This window comes from Acinonyx jubatus, chromosome D4 (assembly GCF_027475565.1).
Source record: "Acinonyx jubatus isolate Ajub_Pintada_27869175 chromosome D4, VMU_Ajub_asm_v1.0, whole genome shotgun sequence".
NCBI classification, from domain to species: domain Eukaryota; kingdom Metazoa; phylum Chordata; class Mammalia; order Carnivora; family Felidae; genus Acinonyx; species Acinonyx jubatus.
Window position 1 is genome coordinate 22,369,877 of NC_069391.1, and position 20,501 is coordinate 22,390,377.

The 20,501-nt window shown below is 40.5% G+C and overlaps 1 protein-coding gene across 4 annotated transcripts in view; it reads left to right on the top strand.

The window, feature by feature from the left end:
• ECPAS (Ecm29 proteasome adaptor and scaffold) overlaps positions 1 to 20,501 on the top strand; it is a 106,481-nt gene that overhangs the window by 54,390 nt on the left and 31,590 nt on the right. For all 4 annotated transcript variants that reach the window (XM_027034819.2, XM_027034818.2, XM_027034817.2 and 1 more), the window contains 13 exons: positions 785 to 888; positions 1,284 to 1,407; positions 2,384 to 2,464; positions 3,671 to 3,896; positions 4,291 to 4,382; positions 6,976 to 7,110; positions 7,880 to 8,042; positions 8,497 to 8,669; positions 10,269 to 10,370; positions 13,786 to 13,909; positions 18,865 to 19,010; positions 19,421 to 19,475; positions 20,298 to 20,412. In XM_027034819.2, coding sequence (XP_026890620.1) covers positions 785 to 888; positions 1,284 to 1,407; positions 2,384 to 2,464; positions 3,671 to 3,896; positions 4,291 to 4,382; positions 6,976 to 7,110; positions 7,880 to 8,042; positions 8,497 to 8,669; positions 10,269 to 10,370; positions 13,786 to 13,909; positions 18,865 to 19,010; positions 19,421 to 19,475; positions 20,298 to 20,412 — 1,640 coding nt within the window. The remainder of the gene's footprint in view (positions 1 to 784; positions 889 to 1,283; positions 1,408 to 2,383; positions 2,465 to 3,670; positions 3,897 to 4,290; positions 4,383 to 6,975; positions 7,111 to 7,879; positions 8,043 to 8,496; positions 8,670 to 10,268; positions 10,371 to 13,785; positions 13,910 to 18,864; positions 19,011 to 19,420; positions 19,476 to 20,297; positions 20,413 to 20,501) is intronic.

Here is a 20,501-nt window from a genome sequence, read left to right on the forward strand (position 1 = left end):
TTGTAGCTCAAGGAATGATAAAGAGCAAGATAGACCTGAATGTAGGACCGTATCTGTTTCTTACTATCGCTCTCCTCTCACGATGTTAGGTTTGTGACTAAGAGAAGGACCCGGGGGGGGGGGGGGGGGGGGGGGGGGAAGTGCATGAGAATAAGGCTTTTCAGAATAAAGATTCTTCAACTGCTTCTCCGGTTGAACTTTGCATTCATAGATACTTAATCTGTTTAAGTTCATTGAATATGTTTACGTAGTTGAAACTGCTTTGGAGTCTGTTTTAACTAGAGCTAATCTGAAAAATTTGGACATTTTTTGCTCCAAATTTGTAGAGATTCCAAGTAACCTCTGTTTGTGTTCGCTGCAGAATGTCTTAATTTCATTCATGTGACTAACAGTTTGAGAATTGGGGAAGCAGGGGTGATGGCCAGAAACTGCAGTGACCTTGGTCCCAAAGTTGGGCTGAGGATGTGCACGTACAGAGAGATTCTCTGGCTATGTATGGTCTTGGTGGGTCTTCCTGCTTTACTTGGAGGGTCCTTTTAGATCATAAAAGTACTTTTTAAGTGATGTCACTTTCCAAAGCTTCTAAACAACTTGATTAAAGATTTTCAACACATGATTTGTCTTTATTTATTTAGACATACTTCCTAAAATAGCAGTTTTAATTTTGATTGTTTACAATTAAGATGACTTATCTTGACTGGAATGAATTGTTGCTAATTGAGTTCTTCTTCTTTTTTTAAAATCCGTATGTGTTTGTGTGTACATGAATTCATGTGTCAAATAGCCTGAAGTTCAAGTTCGACAGGTGGCTGTGAAATTTGCTAGCACGGTGTTTCCCTCAGATCATATACCGTCCAGATATTTGCTCTTACTAGCTGCAGGAGATCCGTAAGTTTCAAAAGGTGTTAATTTGAATTTGGGTTCATTTAAAATTATTTGAAAATTACTAAAATTTATATTGTTTTTAATGTTGGTCTATGGAATTTAGAAGCAATTTATTAAAGAGTTAAAAATATGGCCCTTGATATGATAGAGACCTGTAGTTATACCCTATCTTGTTTATTTCTGGGCAAGCCACATAACTGTTCAAATCTCAAGATATTTCCAAAGAGAAGTAATTTCTTGCAGTGTATTTTATGACTTTTTTCTTAGATAGCCAAGAACGTATTTAAGACATTTTCTCAGAATCCCAGCTGTCAAATAAAATTGCTGTTCTTAATCATCAAACGATCATTTTGCCATTATTGCAATTAATTTTTTATTTTTATTTGTCTTTCTGAAAGACGAGAAGAAGTTCATGGAGAGGCACAGCGAGTATTAAGATGCCTTCCTGGTAGAAACAGAAAAGAAAATGCTTCTAAGCAGATGCCTTCTTTCCCAGAAATGGTGTATTATATTCAAGAAAAGGTATGGCATTTAACTTCAGAAAATTAGTGTGGGTCATATAATGAATGATAAAAATAAACGCATTTTTAGGTGACACATTTGAAATGTCATTGCTAAATGTTGAATAGTAGTAAGGTTTTTAACAATGTTAATATTTACAGTAGAGGTAGAGAATACAAAATGAAGAAAATGTAATTCTCAAAATTGATTTGTTTTGCCCCATTCTGAATTACTTATAATTCCTTATATGCTCTTTAACATTCTGGCTAGGTTTAAAAATTTTCCCCTTGGTATGACATTCTTAAACATAGGTCTCCTTTTTTATTTTTTGAGAGAATTATTTAGGAACCATAAGTTTAAGAATACTTCAGGAAATAGGTCAGATTTTTTCCACTCTGATCATAGGAGGGCATCACATCTGCTTTTGCAAACCTCCCACATGTGCGCAGTTCTCTCTGCTGGTGGATCAGACAGAGTGTTGGCTATCGTGACCCCCCAGTCCTGATCCTGTCCCTCTTTTTACATCAGTGTTTCTTTGAGTATGCTGGTAGTCCTAGCTTTCTGCTCAGACAGATATCTTAAGGGAGTTGGAGGTCAGGACTAGGTAGCCATAATTCTCTATAGCACAGTCACATTTGTGGTCAGAAGATGCTTTTGTGCACATATTTTCCTCTTGCTCCATTAGTAATGAAAATAACGGGCCTGCAGTGGCCCGAGGTGACTGTTAATAGATGCCTGGAGCAGTTTATTCTTTTTAAACAAGCAGTAAACACGCCAGGAGAAAAGGAGAGAAAAGCCAGGAAAAAAAGCACCACACCTGTCATTTAGGGTTTGAGGGACATGTGCAGTCAGCATGATTGATGGAAAAATGCTGTGACTAGAAAAAAACTGTAGCAAACAATAATGTAGTTAGAAATACAATTGTGTTTGAATTGAGGAGGGGCACATGTACTCCATTTTTTAGTAATAGTGTTTGTTTTTGGCTTATTTTTATCAGGCTTCCCATCGAATGAAAACTCCAGCCAAGTACATGACTGGGACCACTGTCCTTCCGTTTAACCCAGCGGCCTTTGGAGAGGTGGGACTGGGATAGGTTTCCATTTCTCTCTCTCTACACATTCTGAAAGATCATGTCACACCCAAAGAGATGTCTGAACTTTTTTGTGTTCTACATAAACCCATATTGTGATGTCATTGTTTTTCACCAGGTTGTTTATTAGAAAAAAAGCGTTTGGTAATTGGTATTATTTTATTATTTATTTATTTATTTAAGTTTTTAAAAAGTTTATTTATTTTGAGAGAGAGAGTGAGAACGGGGGAGGGGCAGAGAGAGGGGGAGAGAAAGAATCCCAGGCAGGCTCCGTGCTATCGGTACATAGAGCCTGATGTGGGGCTTGATCTCATAAACCGTGAGATCATGACCTGAACCAGAATCAAAAGAGTTACGATGCTTAACTGACTGAGCCACCCAGGTGCCCCTTGGTAATTGGTATTATTTTAATTCATGGTGGAGTCTTTAAGTATATTTAGCTCAGTGAGATTCTCTTTGTGGAGGAACTGGGTGCTCTGCATTGATTATTGTTATTTTCAGCAAATTATTACAGCAAATTAGATTTGAATTTAAAGCCAACAATATGCCGAGGTTGTTTGGGTTATCTATTTAGGTCATTGACTTGCACTAATTAAACAACAGGAGGTAATCTTGTTCAGAGTGAGTAAGAATACCCACCGTGGGATTGTCACCTGTCCTATTTTAGCTCTCAAGGGAAGAACTTCCAGAGGACTCCTTGTTACCCAGTTTGTATCACAAGTTTTTATGGTGTTGTCTCTACTCTTTGGTAGATGGTACGAACCCATATTCTCAAATTCTTACGTTGGTAGAGGTTAAATACAACTGGAGTTCTACAGGAATAGATGATTTGCCCCAGGTTTCTGCTCTCTCTCTCTCTCTCTCTCTCTCTCTCTCTCCCCCCCCACCTCTTTTAAAAAATAACGATTTTGTTGTAATTGTTTAGACTTTAAAAAAGTTGAGTTTGCATTTTAACTCCATTAAACTCCACTAAAAACACTCTTTGGATTTATAAAAGCTTGTTATGTAAACTGTGCTGCATTACTGTAATTTCAGTTAACTTACTGAGTCATGTTTTCCAGCTTTTGTGAGGATTGTCGAATAGCTTTATGAGGGAGGGTGGGGAAATGAAGCTAGGAAAGTGTCCTTTTGCAGCACACCCTCCCACACTGACTTCTTGAGGAGCTTGACTGCTTTTCCTCCTTCTGCTTTCAGATCGTCCTGTACTTGCGCACGTGCCTAGCGCACAGTGCGGGAGTGGTGCCCACCTCCCAGAGTTTGGCCGATATGCAAGATCACGCCCCGGCCATTGGACGCTACATACGGACTCTGATGTCAGGTAGCCAGGTGACATCCTCATCATCTTCTTCCAAGAGTGGAGAGACCAACCCTGTTCAGATCTACATTGGCCTGCTTCAGCAGCTGCTGGCAGGTGTTGGAGGTAGGTGGTTGTGTGGCTGAGGACAGATGGTAAAGCACTTAGGCAAAAATCTAATCTTAACTCTCTTCACTCCTGTACCTGAACATTAGTCTTTGTTTCTTTTCTAAACTTACTTGATTCATCCTGGATGCACTGTTACCCCTTCAGAAAGAAATGCTAACAATAGATAATGTTTTTTACTTTGGAAGTGGGTATGAAGAATGGTATATCTTTTTATAGGTATTTAGTCTGTAAACTTGCTGTATTGAATCACATACTGGATTTAAGTTGATTTTTGTTTTGTAGAACTGGGAGATGCCTTCCAAAGCAGGGGCCTTATACTTAAAAGGAATTTAGTGAACCCTGTGTGTTTACTACTTTTCTTGAAGCTAAAACGGAATTCTGTCTCAATTAGGTTTGCCAGTCATGTACTGTCTACTGGAAGCTGTCTCTGTGTATCCAGAAAAACTGGCTGCCAAATTTGTAGACAAAACAGAATGGATAAAGGTACATCCTATGCATGTACATTTCTCTTTGATTCTGTATATTTTTCACTGTAGTCTTAGGATTTCGTCTTCCTGCTAGTGTTGCTATGACCATTCCTACCTTTGGGCCATTTTGAAAACTCTCCTACCAAACACTTCCTGGGAAGCATGTTAGGTTAGTGTATCTCAATGATCCATCTAGATGAGAGTGAGAGATGAATTGAGAATCATATAGATAAAAAAAAATTATGTTTTTCTGTTTTAAAAGTTAAAAAAAATAGATTTGTAGTTTAAATAAAAAATATGTGGGGCACCTGGGTGGGTCAGTCGATTAAGTGTCTGACTCTTGATTTCAGCTTAGGTCATGATCTCAAGGTTCATGGGTTCAAGCCCTGCGTCAGGCTTCACGCTGACAGCACAGAGACTTCTTGGGATTCTCTCTCTTCCTCTCTCCCCCCACCCTCCCCTCTCTCTTTCGTTCTCACTCTCTCAAAATAAACTTAAAAAAAAAAAAAAACTGGTTGCCTTATGATAGTGGAATAATAGATCATTTAAAAAAATATGTAAACTGTCTCCTTTCTGTAACTGTCTCCTACTTACCCAAATCTCCCTACTTCCTGCCCCTTCCCCTCTCACCTGATATACATAGGTCATCACTTATTTATATATGGTGTACTTTCTCGAGTATACTTACACACATACACACAGATAAAAGTAAGCATTTTTAAGTTATTTCCTTCTTTTACACAAAAGGTGCATAGTTTTCACACTGTTTTATTGTTGTTTCACGTTTTTTTAAAATTTCACACCATGTTGTATCTTACTTCTTTTGCTTAAAGTTAAAATGTGTAGGTACTCCTGTAGAACTACAGAGAGGATATCGTCTTTAATGGCTTCATTTTTTCCATTATATAAATGTGCCATAATTTATTCTAGAGCCCCACTGATGGTCAGTTAGGGTGCTTCCAGTTTGCTGCAGTGAACAGTCTATCATTTTGAATATAAGGCAGTATATTTTTTAGATGGATTCCCTAGAAGTGGAATTGAGGACATAGGCTTAGCATTTTTGAGGGATACAAGCATCCTGCATATGAGCAGTACCAGTTTACACTCCCACCAGCCATGTAGGAGAGTGTTCTTGTCCCATGCTCACACCAAAAGCGTTGCCAGGTTTAACAAAGAAAAATTCAAGATGCTCAGTTAAATTTGAATTGCACTGCAAAGTGAAACATTGTTTTTAGTACAGGTATGGCTCATACAGTTTCATATACCTCTAGTGCCACCTAATGCAGTTCTTTTTGGAAAATGGAACTTGAGTTATGGTAAAATGTACAGATTATCTCTTAGTGTGAAAGCATGAATGTAATATACCAAGAGGTGTGAGTTTTGCACTTTTCTGGAAAATCTGGTCTCATGAAATCACTTCTGGCTTAAAAGGTTTTTTTTATTCCTTGTGAATATTTGCTGATTGTAAAATGATGTCAGAGTTTCTGACTTTTGATCATGTAGATCAGGGGTCATTAAGCTGTGGTTCATGTACCAGATCTGGCCTGCCTCCTGTTCTTGTATGGCCTGCAAGCTTAGAATGGTTTTCATATGTCAGTTTAAAAAAATTTTTTTTAAATTTTTAACGTTTATTTATCTTTGAGACAGCGAGAGACAGAGCATGAACAGGGGAGGGTCAGAGAGAGAGGGAGACACAGAATTTGAAACAGGCTCCAGGCTCTGAGCTGTCAGCACAGAGCCTGACGTGGGGCCCGAACCCATGGACCGTGAGATCATGACCTGAGTCGAAGTCGGACGCTCAACTGACTGAGCCACCCAGGCGTCCCTTCGTATTTTAATTTTTTAAAAATTATATTTTTAGAGAGAGAGAACGTGTATGAGCAAGCAGGGGAGGGGCAGAGAGAGATAATTTTAAGCAGGCTCTACACTCAGCATGGAGCCCAACACCGGGGCTCTATCTCATGACCCTGGGATCATGACCTGAGTCAAAATCAAGAGTGAGAGGCTCAACCGACTCAGCCACCCAGGCACCTCAGTTTTTAATTTTTAAATAGTTGAAAAAAAAAAGGTGAATAACATTTTCTGATACATGAGAATTATAGAGTCCATAAAGTTTTACTGGAACACATATATACCCTTTCATTTATCTGTTGCCTGTGGCTGCTTTTGTGCTACAGTGGCAGAATGGAGTTGTTGTAACACAGATCATATGTCCCACAAAGCCTAGTTGGTCCTTTACAGAAAACATTTGTTGATCTCTGCTTTAATTTTTTTTATTTAAGTAATCTCTACACTCATGACGTTTGAACTCATGACCTGGAGATCAAGAGTCGGATGCTCCTCTGGCTGAGCCAGCCAGGCACCCTGACCTCTGTTTTAGATCATCTGTGTATTAATTCTTTGTGTTTTATGTTTTATATTTTTGATGAAAAGGCATAGGACATTTTGATATATAATTCAGCTTTTACTTTTAAATAATAGCCTATTGTGTTATTTTCTTGCAGATACCAATAGATTGAATATATCGTGTTATTAATTTTAAATGTCAGATGTTGTCAGTAGGAAGATGATTGCATATGATGTATATATTTGTTTCTTACACCACTCAGAGTCTGATGAATAGCAGTAAAGAAGAGATGCGTGAACTGGCAGCATTGTTTTATTCTGTGGTGGTGTCTACAGTGTCTGGAAATGAGTTGAAGTCAATGATAGAACAGCTTATAAAGACTACAAAAGACAATCATGTATGTTACCAGTTTTGTCTTTATTCTTTTTTGGGGGAGATGGCAGAGCTTTCCAAAAGCATCTGTTTTTAGGTTTTGTCTTCTCATTTCTAAAAGGAACTTTTATGATTGTGAAGAGTAAGTGAGATAGATGATAGATAATACATTGATTAATTCATTCTGTGCAACAACTTTGAGTGCCTTGTGTCTGATTTAGGTGCTGAATTTTAGGTGCTGGGAATTCAGTAAATACATGAGGATCCCTAGTACTACAGGTGCTCAGAAATGTTAGTTCCTTTTTCTTTCCCCATCTACTGGTGCCTCTCATTGTGCCTTTTCTATCAGAAAGCTTGTGCTTGCAAACATTCAGACCTCAACTTTGTGTTTAGAGGTTTTAGCAGTTAGAAATAGTATCTGCTCATTGTATTTTGTTGGCGGTAGGGAGAAGTTAGGCTTAAAGATTGTGGTAATGTAGTTATGTAAGTGCTCTAAGCTAGAAGAATGTATGGGTGCTACAGGGGGCCTGCAGGAGAGCCCCTTCACACCGACATGGAGTGGGTGTAGGATTAGGGAATTACTTGAAGTGAGTCAAGACCCAGCTTGCCTTCTTAGAATTCTTGAGTGTTAGAAACCCCAGATTCATTAGTATTCGGTCGAATCTCAAATGATCACTTTGTTGTCTGGCCTTATGTTTTATTGGAGATGACTGTAAGAAACATAGTTATTTCGGTGCATTCTTGCATGTGTGAGAGAGTGACAGACACGTATGCTGTTGTGTGGTTAAATTCAGAGCCCAGAGATACAACACGGATCCTTGCTTGCATTGGGGTTCACAGTAGGAAGATATTTGGCTAAGAAGAAAATGAGAATGGCCGAACAACAAGACCTGGAGACAAATGCTGATTTCCTGCCTGACCAGGAGGAGCTCATTCAGAGCGCCACCGAAACGATAGGTAATGAATACGCTCATGCTGACTTGGATGTTGCAGTGTCTGAATTAGGTTAAAATTTAATACAGCATTTTAGTTTCTTTTTGCAGCATTGCACTTTAAAGGCACAAGCCTTTTCACAATACCTTACTTAGTGTTGGATAAATTCTGTGTTTTTAATAGCAATGAAAGTACTCTAGTTTTTCTGTATATTTTTTCCTATACATAGGTTTCAGTATGACGGAGGTGATATTTCCTCATGGGAAAAACCTTAAACATTTACCAGAGTACAGTGCTGTCTACCTAATTTCTATGTTGTTTTGTTACTGAGTAAATGCTAACAAATTATCAACTAGAGGGAAATGTAGACTTTGATTTGTTGTGCTCTCTTTAAAACAATCTCAAGTACCTTGCTGCTTGCCCTGGATCCCAAGAGCAAAAGTGTATTCTTCTCAGTTTTGTCTCAATGTGCTTTCAGGCTCGTTTTTGGACAGTACGTCGCCCCTCCTGGCAATTGCTGCCTGTACAGCTCTGGGTGAAATTGGCAGAAACGGTCCCCTCCCAATCCCCAGTGAGGGATCTGGCTTCACCAAGTTGCATCTTGTAGAAAGCTTATTGAATAGAATACCCTCCAGTAAAGAAACAAATAAGGCAAGTTTCTTTTTTTTCCCTTCCTTGCTGAAATTCTTTCTATTTGTAGATACATAAATGAGCAAAAACACAGTTGTAATGAGGATAGAGGGCCATGCAGCTGGAGGAAGGATTTAATATAAAAGAGAATGATACAGGAAGTCTAGGTGACTGTTTAATTTTGAGTTAAGGGTGATTTTGTTCAGCCTTTCTGCATGCACCATTTGGCCAAGCTGCTCCAGTGTAGGCCCATACCTGTTAGGATTTGGGTAAAGAATTAAGTGCATCAGGTAGTTCTTTTGTCCTGCAAACAATGGATAATAAAGTGTTAAATAGTTTGTAAAGTGTTAAATAGTTTTATCACGTTTGTAATTTTAGAACAACTCTAAATCTTAATCTCTGACAGCCGATTTGGTTTTAAGAAATCTGGGCATTAGTAAGAGGGGTGAGTAATATCTGAGGAGAGGGACTTTTATCATTTTTAAGTTTCAGATAAACATTTTCATAAAGTTAAAAACATTATATTTGTGATCAGAGTACCTCAGTGTTGAAGTATAATATGATTTAATGAGCAGGTAAATCAACTTGCTACAAATTTAATAGACACATAAGCTTATTCTTTTTAAGTTTATTTATTTTGAGAGAGAGAGAGAGAGAGAGAGAGAGAGAATGAGTCGGGGAGGGGCAGTGAGGGAAGGAGAGAGAGAATCCCAAGCAGGTTCTGCACTGTCAGCACAGAGCCTAATTCGGGGCTCGATCTCCCCAATTGTGAGATCAAGACCTGAGCTGAAATCAAGAGTCAGATGCTTAACTGACTGAGCCACCCAGGCACCCTTTTTATTCTTTTTTTTTAGAGAGAGTAAGCACAAACAGGAGAGAGAGAGAGAGAATGAATCTTAAGCAGGCGCCATGTTCAGCACAGAGCCTGATGCGGGGCTCAATCCTGTGGTCCTGGGATCATGACCTGAGCTGAAATCAAGAGTCAGATGCTCAACTGACTGAGCTACCCAGGCACTCCCATAATCTGATTCTTGATCTGGACACCGTTTAAAACTTCCTGAGAATGTCACAGTGTAGTTTTTGTTAGCTGTTATTAACTAATTAGTGATTATCAACCCTTGGTGAGCACTTACAATGTGCCAGGTGTGTGCTTGAGTGATTTGCATACATTAATTAATTGAATTCTCTGAAAGGTCTAGTGAAGTAGGTACAGTTGTCATCTCTGTTTTCCCAGATGAGGAAATAGAATCACAGAGAGGTGGAGTATCTTGCCTAAGGTTACATACCTGTAAAGGCTGCTAAAATGGTCAAGCTGTGAGTTGATCTTAGGTCACCCAGGCCCAGAAACCTACATTTATAGACAGTTTGAAGGATAATAAACCTACTTAAAGGCTTTCTTCTTTCTTCTTTTGCAGCCATGGACCCTTAACTCAGTTTTATGTCTTTCTACCTCGAGTGTCTTATAAACATAATTATGTAAAATTGGATACTTTTAAGAAGAAACTTCCATGTATAAGTGCTTTAGCCAGCCTACTCCTCCCTGTCCTCTCATTTTGGAAACACTGTTCTCTGATAAAGCTGTTACGTACTTTGTTTAAAAAAATTTTTCTGTTCTTTTAGATGAAAGAACGAGCAATCCAAACACTGGGATATTTTCCAGTTGGGGATGGAGATTTTCCTCACCAGAAGCTCCTCTTGCAAGGTCTGATGGACTCTGTGGAGGTATTTATATTGCTATCTGATTGTTATTCAGAAAAAGGCATTTTTTTTTTTTTTTTTTTTTTTTTTTTTTTTTTTTTAGCTGGAGTTTTGTATGCTATGAGATTTTAAATTAAACTTTTATTCATTTATTCACCAAGTACTTATTGAGTACAAACCAGCCTTGGGCTTACCACTTCGGTAGGCATAGCATTGACTAAATCACCTATGTGGGAAAATCCTCTCCTCATAATTATTGAGTAAAGCCCAGGGCATTGTGGGTAGAAGAGGACACTTAACCCAGTGAACTAGATGTGGGAATTGGATGCTGGTATTCCAGTTGCTCTTGAGTTGGATGGCCTAGCTTCTGTCTTCTGGATAAATTTCTAGGGTAGTTGGGAAGACCAACAAATGGGCAGCTGCTAGGCCTGTGTCATGAATCTTAACAAGACCTGATATGGACCCTCATCTAGGCTTGATTCTTGTCACTTACTCACATTTTTGTACACCAGACTCTTTGTCCTTCTTTGCTCTGAGCTTTTGAAAGACTAATACTTCCTTTCTTGGGTTACACTGAGCCCCTTGAAAGCCATCAAACTAGAGTAGATCCTTCAGTTATTGGGCTCTCATGATTCTCCAAACTTTGTCTTCACAGCATTTATCACAGTTTCTAATTGCCCACTAGACTGAGGCAAAGTCTATTTTGATCCCCATTATGAAACAAATGCCTGGCAGTGTGATTGGTAGTAGTAGGACCTCAATAAATGAACGAAGAGACATTTGCATAGAAGCCAGTAGACTCACAAAGGAGGGTGTGAGTACTTCTGTTTGGGAGACTTATGTTAGGGTTTTGGAGGTGAGGTTCCTTTTGGGCCTGGAAGGATGGCAGGTAGACAGGAAGCTGATTGGGGTGAGGACTAAGGCCACTGAGTGACAGAGCCAGTGTTAGGATCCAGGTCTCTGGAATCATAATCCGGTATTTTTTTTGAATTTTTTTAACGTTTATTTATTTCTGAGAGAGACAGAGCATGAGCGGGAATGGGGCAGAGAGAGAGGGAGACACAGAATCTGAAGTAGGCTCCAGGCTCTGAGCTATCAGCACAGAGCCCACTGCAGGGCTCAAACTCTGGAATGGCGAGATCATGACCTGAGCTGAATTTGGAGGCTTAGCTGCCTGAGCTACCCGGGTGCCCCAATAATTCAGTATTTTTAATGTGAATTTTTTTGAGTATGAATTATACCCACATTAGGTTCTCCCTGGTGTCATTGACATTGTAACCTCTTGGGGAAAAGCTTACAGTGTCTGCTTTCTTACCTTTTTTTCTTTTTAAAAAATTCATGGGAGAGATGGATTTCCTCTAGTTTGATTTTTGAGAGAAAGGGAGCATAAGTGTGGGAGAGGAGCAGAGAGAGAGGGAGAGAGAATCTTAAGCAGACTCCACGCTGTCATGGAGCCTGATGCAGGGTTTGATCTCATGATAGTGAGATCATGCATGACCTAAGCCGAAATCAAGAGTCGGATACTCAACTGACTGAGCCACCCAGGCGCCTCTCTTCTAGTTTTATTTAGATAAATGAAGGTTTGTTTGGATTATTAACTTGTTACTGAAGTTATTTTTTAAGAGTGTAGAAGGACAGAGATAATACGAAACGCTAGAAACATGATGGAGAGATTAAAGTTTAAGAATAGTGAGAAAGGGGTCGCTGTATGGCTCAGTGGGTTAAGCGTCCAACTCTTAATTTTGGCTCAGATAGTGATCTCATGGGTTGTGAAACTGAGCCCTGCATCAGGCTCTACACTGACGATGCAAAGCCTGCTTGGGATTCTCTCTCCCTCTTTCTGCCTCTCCCCAACTCACGCTCTGTCTGTCTCAAATATAAATAAACATTGAAAAATACATTTAAATATCCCAGAAATAAAGGATCATGAGATGAGATAAAAACAGGTACATGGGGATTCATTATATTAGTATTATCTTTACTTCTGTGAGAGACGGAGACAGAATCTGAAGCAGGCTCCAGGCTCTGTGCTGTCACCATAGAGTCCATAGTGGGGCTCAAACTCATAAACTGTGAGATCATGACCTGAGCCGAAGTTGGACACTTAACTGACTGAGCCAGCCAGGCACCCCTATTTCTGGAATATTTAAAGTAAAGTCTGGGTATCCTATCATTCATAAATGGAGTTAAGGAATTTTGTTTTTGTTTGTAATGCCAGTTATGTTGTTAGTAACAATGGGAAAAACGTGTGATAAAGGGTACATAAAATGAATCCTTACTATGGGATCCTCTGTGTTGAGATACCTTTTCTCTGCTTAGAATTGCCAAAGCAGCTTTTGACCAGGAAAGCTGTAGAACTGAAGTCCTGAAATTCTTTTTCCTCAGAGTCGGAAGCTCTCAGCACTTGACACCCCACAGAGACCAGAGCATTTAGTTGATTGAGCTTAGGAATGGCTACACTGGTCTGTGTGCCAAGTTCTCCCAAAGGTCGCTATTTCCATGCTCCTCACGGGGACCCTCTGTTCTTCATTCTCTTCTTAGTCCCCACATTCTTAGCTCTTTTCCAGTTTACAGTAAACAGAAAAATGCTGAAGGGAGCTAAGACAGGCCCAATTCCATGTTGTCAGTGCAGTGATTCATGCTTGTGAAATGTGTCAAAATTTCTAAACCAAATTAAAAAAATATGAGTATATACTGTATAGAATTTTTTTAATGTTTGATTTTTGAAACAATTTCAAACTTACAGTGCAGTGTAAGAATGATATAAAGAACTCCCATATACCCTTCATCTAGATGCACCAAAATTTCACATTTTATCGCATTTGCTTTATCATTCTTTTTTTTTTTCTGAACCACTGGAGAGTAACTTTTAGACACCATGTAATTCAGGAGTGCAAAGAGGGAGGTGCTAATGAATTAATACATTGTAATGGCTGCTGTTTGTAGTGCAGTTACCGCACATGAGGATCCTCTGGAAACCTTAAACATATTACCGTCATTCCCTCCTCGCAGCCTGATGAGGCAGGTGATGGTCTTATGCCCGCATTACACACAAAGTTGAGACTCAGAGTTTAAATATGCCTGTGTGGCTAGTGAGAGACAGATTAGAATTTGCCCCGAGATCTGTGTGGCTTCACAGTCCGTGCCCTTTTCCCCAAAGTTACTGGTATCACTCTTCCAGCAGTTAAAAATCCCTGCTTAGTGGTTCTCTGCTGAGGGTGAAGAGTGCAGTGTGGTGTTGAGGTCATTGTCTACATTCTCCGTTCCCTCCCCTCCCCACCCCTCCCCTGTGAGCCACCAGGTTAGGTGAGAGCAATCCAGTAAAAAGCGTAAAAACAAAGCACGTTGACAGGGTTGATACCAAACAGCCTTTGTGTGGAGATAGACGTCTTTGGGAAATGTTCTCGCCGATTTGCGGCTTTTGTTTCCTTCCATGCAGGCCAAGCAGATAGAGCTGCAGTTCACGATCGGGGAGGCCATCACCAGTGCTGCCGTAGGAACGAGCTCTGTGGCTGCCCGCGATGCCTGGCTGGTGACTGAAGAGGAGTATACTCCCCCTGCTGGTACGGTACCTGCAGTTCATCCCTTCAGAATCCAGTAACCCTTTCTGTTCTTGTTTGCACATTTGAAGCAAAAGAAAAAATGTATGCGTTCCATTTTAACTTTTTATAAAAATATTTATATCATTTTGGTTCAGTCAAGAAAAATAGTTGGTTAAAGGAGAGTGAACACAAAATGAACAAGAACTTCTTTGTTTAGTCCTTTGGCAAGCAAAGGAATTCGCTATGTTGTACCTTCAAGCTTAGGCTCTTTTCTGGAGGGTTGGGGTATTTAGCCAGTTTCAGAAGTCGCAACACAGTTACATTGCCAAGCTGTGTGTCCCTTAATCCTTTATCACATAATGAAACCTCAGGGTCTTCTGTTGGTGTTCCATGTACCTCTCTGCTCGGAAGGTCACTGGCTTTCAGTGACTATGCAGGAGAGGGAGGGTGTGGTTTCCGACTACGTGTCATAGATACTATGGTTTCATACGTCTTGTGGTTCGATTTCAGTTTGGAATTGAAAATGAATTCTGTTTCAGATACTGAAATATATTTTTAGTCATAAAAACAAAAGAAAAGTCACCTGATGTTTTATATGTTATCTTCTCGGTTAAGGAAATGGTAGTGTTTTCATGGTAATTGTTGCATTATGAATTGTATTTTATCATGAATACACTAGTTTTGCATTTTGCATTTTTGCATACTTCCGTGTTCACCTGTTTGTTAACCACCATAAAGAAATGTAAAGGGAATGGAAAGATATACTTTCACTTGCTATCTAATTAGGAGAGCTATAACTTGACAGAAGCTGATAGGGCTAATTCTCTGAGGCTTCTCTCAGTGGGTATGAGGCCAGGTAAGGAGGATTGTCTATAAAGGGGAGAAGATACTAAAGGAAGGGAAGTGACGGTTGTTAACAGGCAACCAGACTGGAAGTAGAAACTCGGAGTTTGCACATGAGGGGTGATGTTGGAGGCTTGATAGTAGTGAGGGCTCATGACGCGGAAGAGCAGATCTGCTGTAAAAGCCATGTTTCTGAGTCCGTGGATTTCTCTGTAGTGACTTAAGCAAATGAAGATTAATAGAGCGGTACCTATGCCCGTCTTCAGACTTACAAACTTCCTATGTCTCATGCTCTTCTTGGAAGAATTTGTTCTTTGGTTGGCTTGGCTCTTTGCTCATCCAAGAGTCTCAGTTAAATTGTCCATCAAGTGTTAAGGTTTGCTCCATCTTTGTGTGTTTAGGGAAAGGAGAGCATAAAATCCTGTGAAGTGGGTAATGATGACTTTTCGACCTGAATTTTGATCATGCATGTTTGTCATTCTCCTCTGAGTGCTACTCAGCTTTTTTGATGTCTTTTGTTATAGTGTACTGATCTTGCTTTGAATAGAAGATACAGTACTGGAGAAGCCACTTAGGGCCTAGGTCTTAGCCATCTTAGCATCTCAAGCATGTAACACAGTACCTGGCGCAGTGTGGGAATCTAATCAGAGCTTGTTTACTTGGTGATTGCAGCTGCTTAGGTGGCAGACCTACAGATAGCTGGAATTGTGGTTTTGGGAAGGTAAAGGAGAGATTGTATTTGCCTCTGAGACCTAGATTTATTTATTGAATGAGAGAGAGAATGCATGGGGAGGGGCAGAAGGAAGGGGAGAGAGTGGATTCCAAGCAGGCTCGACGTGCAGCACAGATCCCAATGCACAGTGGAGAGCCCGATGCAGGGCTCGATCTCATGACTGTGAGGTCATGGATGAGCTGAGCTGAAATTGCGAGTCAGACACTTAACCAACTGAGCCGCCATGCAGGCATCCCTGAGAACTAGATTTATGTGACCAGTGAGGAATTAATAGCACCTGCCTCTGTCTTTTTTTTTTTTTTATGTTTATTTATTTTTGAGAGAGAGAGAGACAGAGAGAGAGACAGAGTGCAAGGAGGGGAGGAGCAGAGAGAGGGGGAAACACAGAATCGGAAGCAGGCTCCAAGCTCTGAGCTGTCAGCACGGAGCCCAATGCAGGGCTCGAACCCATGAACCATGAGATCATGACCTAAACCTAAGTCGGACGCTCAACCGCCCGAGCCACTCAGGCGCCCCTGCACCTGCTTCTTTCTGTATCCGAATTCCTATGAAGAGGGGAATGTCCCCTAATAGAGCTCTACCTTTTTCAGGCCTTTTGTTGGCTTTGTGGGAGTCCTATTCTGGCTTTTTTTTTTTTTCCCCCTTAGGAATGTTATCATTCTAGGGTCTTCTTCTAACCATTTCCTTCTTTCTGAAATCTTGTCTTACCTGTATTCTCCTTTCTTTTTGGTCCGGTTGGTTTGCATTTTCACCCAGGCCTTTACCATATCCCCAGCACTTTCTTAGAACATTTTTCACCTAGGTTTTGCAAGACTGTGTTTGCCTGTGTTTCTTCCTTACCTCTGACCTCTTCTCGTTGTCCTTCACTGGTCTTGTTCCTGCATACTCCTCACTGTGCTGGGATGTCCAAGTTCACTCACTCCAGTATATGTTGATGGCCCCCAAATGGATATCTCATCCTAGAACCATTGTGTTGTACTCCAGAACTATATTTCCATTAGGTGTGTCCATACACAGGTCCCCTAGGCTCCACTGTAGCTAGATGCCTGACTCTGAAATCACCTCTTCCTCCTGTTGGTTTCCCAAACCGTTTGCCCTCTTTATTTCCCAAAACTATTCTCTCTTTAGTCTCTATCTCAATTAAAAGTAACACTGTTTCTATCCAGTTTCCTGGGTAGCTGAAAATCCTGCTCTTACAGAGCTTTATATTAAGTGGGGGAGTTAGCAAAAAGCAAATAAGAGAAACACACAACATGCTAAATGGTGACAAGTGCTATGGAGGGAAGTATAGCAGAGAAAGTGATAGATAAAATTTGGGTAGGAATTGAGAGTGCACGGGGCACCTGCTCTCAGGGAGGTGTCATTAAACTGAAGACCTGAAACAGAAGAGCATTGGAGGTAGAAGGAGTAGCAATTGCAAGCAAGGCCCTGAAGCATGAGTATGTTTGAGGTCAGTGGGACTGGAGTAGAGTGTATGAGGGAACGGGGAGTAAGAACATAGAGGGGCTTTGTAGGCTACCGTGGGGGTCTTAATAGGAAGTGGTTATAGGAGGGCCATGGTCTGACTACATTTTAAAAGGGTCATTTTGGGGCACCTGGGTGGCTCAAGTCGGTTAAGCATCCAAGTTCAGCTCAGGTCATAAAACTGCAGTTTGTGAGTTCAAGCCCCATGTCAGGCTCTGTGCTGGCAGCGCAGAGCCTGGATTCTGCTTTGGATTCTGTCTCCCGTCTCTCTCTCTCACTTTCTCCTCCCCTCCTCACACTCAGGCTCTCTCTCTCAAAAACAAACAAACATTAAAAGTAAATAAATAAATAAGTCAGTCAGTCACTCACGCACTCACTCAGTCACTCAGTCATTTGTATTTTGTTGAAAGTAGTCTGGAGCAGGGCCAGGGCAGAGCAAGGAGAATAGTTAGGAGGCTCTGGCAGTATTCCAGGTGAGAGAGGATGGGGACTTTACTGGGATGGATGTGAAGAGTGAGAGGAGTCAGGGATGGCCTCGGAGGTTTTGATGCGAGTAGCTGAAAGAATGGAATTGCCGTTTAACTAAGATGGGGGGCTGTGGGAGATACAGACGTGGTGGGTGCAGGGAGAAATCTGCTTTTCTGACTCTTCTTCTCACTCCTCCCTCTCAGTGTTGGAATGCCCCAACGCCCCCATAGGTGAGTTGTAACCAGTATCTTCATGGACATATCTGGAAGTCAGTTGGATATATGAGTATGGCATTTTGAGGAGTCACAGTTTGGAAAATATTTGGGAGTATCATGTAAAGATAGTTTTTAAAGCCATGTGTTATGTGTAATCGCTGAGGGGTAAGTAGAAAGGAGAAGAGATCCAACAGCCAAGCCCTGGGGTCCCCAGAGTTCCGAGTTTCAGTAGATGAGGAGAATTCAGGGAAGGACACTGAGAAGTGGCCTGAAGTAGGGGGCCCTGGAAGGGAAGTGAAGAAAATCTATGTAGAGGGGAGGGAAAGGACTGGGATGGGGATCAGCCAGGTCTCACACTGCTGAGAGATCAATTAAGATGAACACTGACAAGTGATCATTGAACTTAGCAACAGGATGGTAATTGGTGACTTTTATAAGTAATTTCTGTGGAGTGGAGAAGGTAAAAGCCTGATTTGGAGTGGGTTCAAAAAAAGAGGAGAGAAAAACTTAGACTATTGAGTATAGACAACTACTTGAAAGGTTTTAATGAAAAGCAGTGATTCTTGACTGTAAGAGGGAGATTTTACCCCGTGGGGGACATTTGGTAATGTCTGGACACTGGACAGGGCGGGTGCGGCTGGTCTCTAGAGAGGGGAGGCCAGCAAGCTGCTGAACATGCTGCAGTGCACAGAATGGGCCTGCAACACACTTGCTGGCCAGAAATGTCCAAGGACTCTGAAGTAATAAAGGAGAAGAAAAAAAGGCACGAGTAGCTAGAGGAAGAAAGTCAAGTCTGAAGAGTTTTGTTTGTGTGTCAGTTTTTAGATGGGAGATGGAAAAGATGTGGTAGAGAAGGAAAAATTGCTAAGACCAGAGAGAGTAGGGATAATTTTTGTTTAAATTGGCTTAATTTTTTAAGAGAAGGTTTAGATTCACAGCAAAATTAAGAGGAAGATACAGAAATTTTCCATATGCCCCCTGCCCCCTACACCTACATAGCCTCCCCCGTAGTAGGAATAAGTTTTCGTTCTAGGGAGCTAAAGTTACGAGAGTACCTTTGAAGGTTTATTTAGCTTATGTTGGGTTCTGAAGTAGATGATTACCAAAATTCTTTCAACAACTTAAACACCTTAGTCATTCAGATATTTATATGTTATAAGCTTCTTGTGTTGAATAAATATTAAAATTTAATTTTTCAGGAAACTCTACTTAATTATTTTAATTACTTCTATCATTCCTTTTTTTCCCCTCAGGAGCCAAAGTGAATGATGTGGTCCCCTGGGTGTTGGATGTGATCTTAAATAAACATATTGTCAGCCCCAACCCACACGTGAGGCAAGCGGCCTGCATCTGGCTCCTTTCCCTTGTGAGGAAGCTAAGTACCCATAAAGAAGTGAAGGTAAGCCATTCTATACATGTGCTCAGCACCTTTGGAAATTGTTTATGAAATATTTATAATTGAAAGGTGGTAGGAAGAAAAGTGTATGAAGGGGAGGGCCACAAACTGATAACAGATATTTTGAAATAAGCTGTACATGAAAGATGACAGCCTGATCTATATCAGCTAGAAGATGATTCTAAACTTGAAGGTATAAAGTCAAATGATAAGGATAGGGAGGCTGAGAAGTGGTCCAGCCTTCAGGTAATTTGGCTGCCTTCGGAGACCAGAGCATAACATAATAGGTAATGTGGCTGCCTGGGGTTGGAAGACTCTAACAAGGTGTTGTGTACGCTGAGAAAAGATTCTTACCCTCCCTTATCTACCAAGAGGTAGAGTTTGTGTTCTAAACTCCTTTCTTCTTCTTTCAGTCTCACCTGAAGGAAATTCAGAGTGCATTTGTTTCTGTTTTGTCAGAAAACGATGGTAGGTTATTGGTAAATATTTGATTGCCAAACTTCAGTAACCTTGTATTTTAAATTTTGAAAAAAATCTAGATTAACGAGCATAAAAGAGGGACAAAGGAAAGTCGATTCTTATTGACTGATTTGATTAATTAGATCATGTTCTTCAGTTTTGCATTTAAAAATGGAGCTGAGGCCTTGGGGCACCTGGCAGGCTCAGTCAGTAGAGCATGCAACTCTGGGTCTTGGGGTTGTGAGTTGATACCCTATGTGTGGCATAGAGTTTATTTAAAATAAAAAAAAATTAAAATAAAAATGGAGCTGAGGCCTCAATGATAGTACTTATAAACAATCACTTTCTTTTACTTCTGATTCCTTTCCACTTTGTGATGTAAGCCAGGGGAGGGTGAACGTGTTAGACATTGAAATAAGTAGCTCTGTTTTAGAAATTGTTTCAATATAATAGGGTCTCGTATTGACTTTTCATTTAAAAAACATTGGACGTGGATGTGTTGAAATCCCATGAGGCTGTTGTACTTCGCATGAGTATGCCTTGTAGCGCCCTGATCCTCTCTCACGGTGCCTGCATGCCCAGGCCCAGCAGTGTGGACTTGGCTTGTGAATTGAACTACCTGAATGTAGTTCTCCTTTACAGGGACTTTTTTGGGGCCATGTCCCCTGAGATGATTTAATATGTTTTAACAAAATAAGCAGATTGATGATGTTTTCATATCTTTACTTTGATATTATTTTGGATTTCTGTTACAGCTTTTTAAAAAATCTAGTGATGGCCAGAAGACAAATTTCTCTTAAAGTAATACTATTCTGTCTGACTTGTGTGCAGAACTTAGCCAAGATGTTGCCTCAAAAGGTCTTGGGTTGGTGTATGAACTGGGCAATGAACAAGATCAACAGGAATTGGTTTCAACACTTGTAGAGACACTCATGACTGGCAAAAGGTACAGTGAACTTGAACATTTCACATTTAAACATGTACAGCAAATTTTGCACATACTGAGAATATGCAGTGGAAGAAGGAAACGTCAGC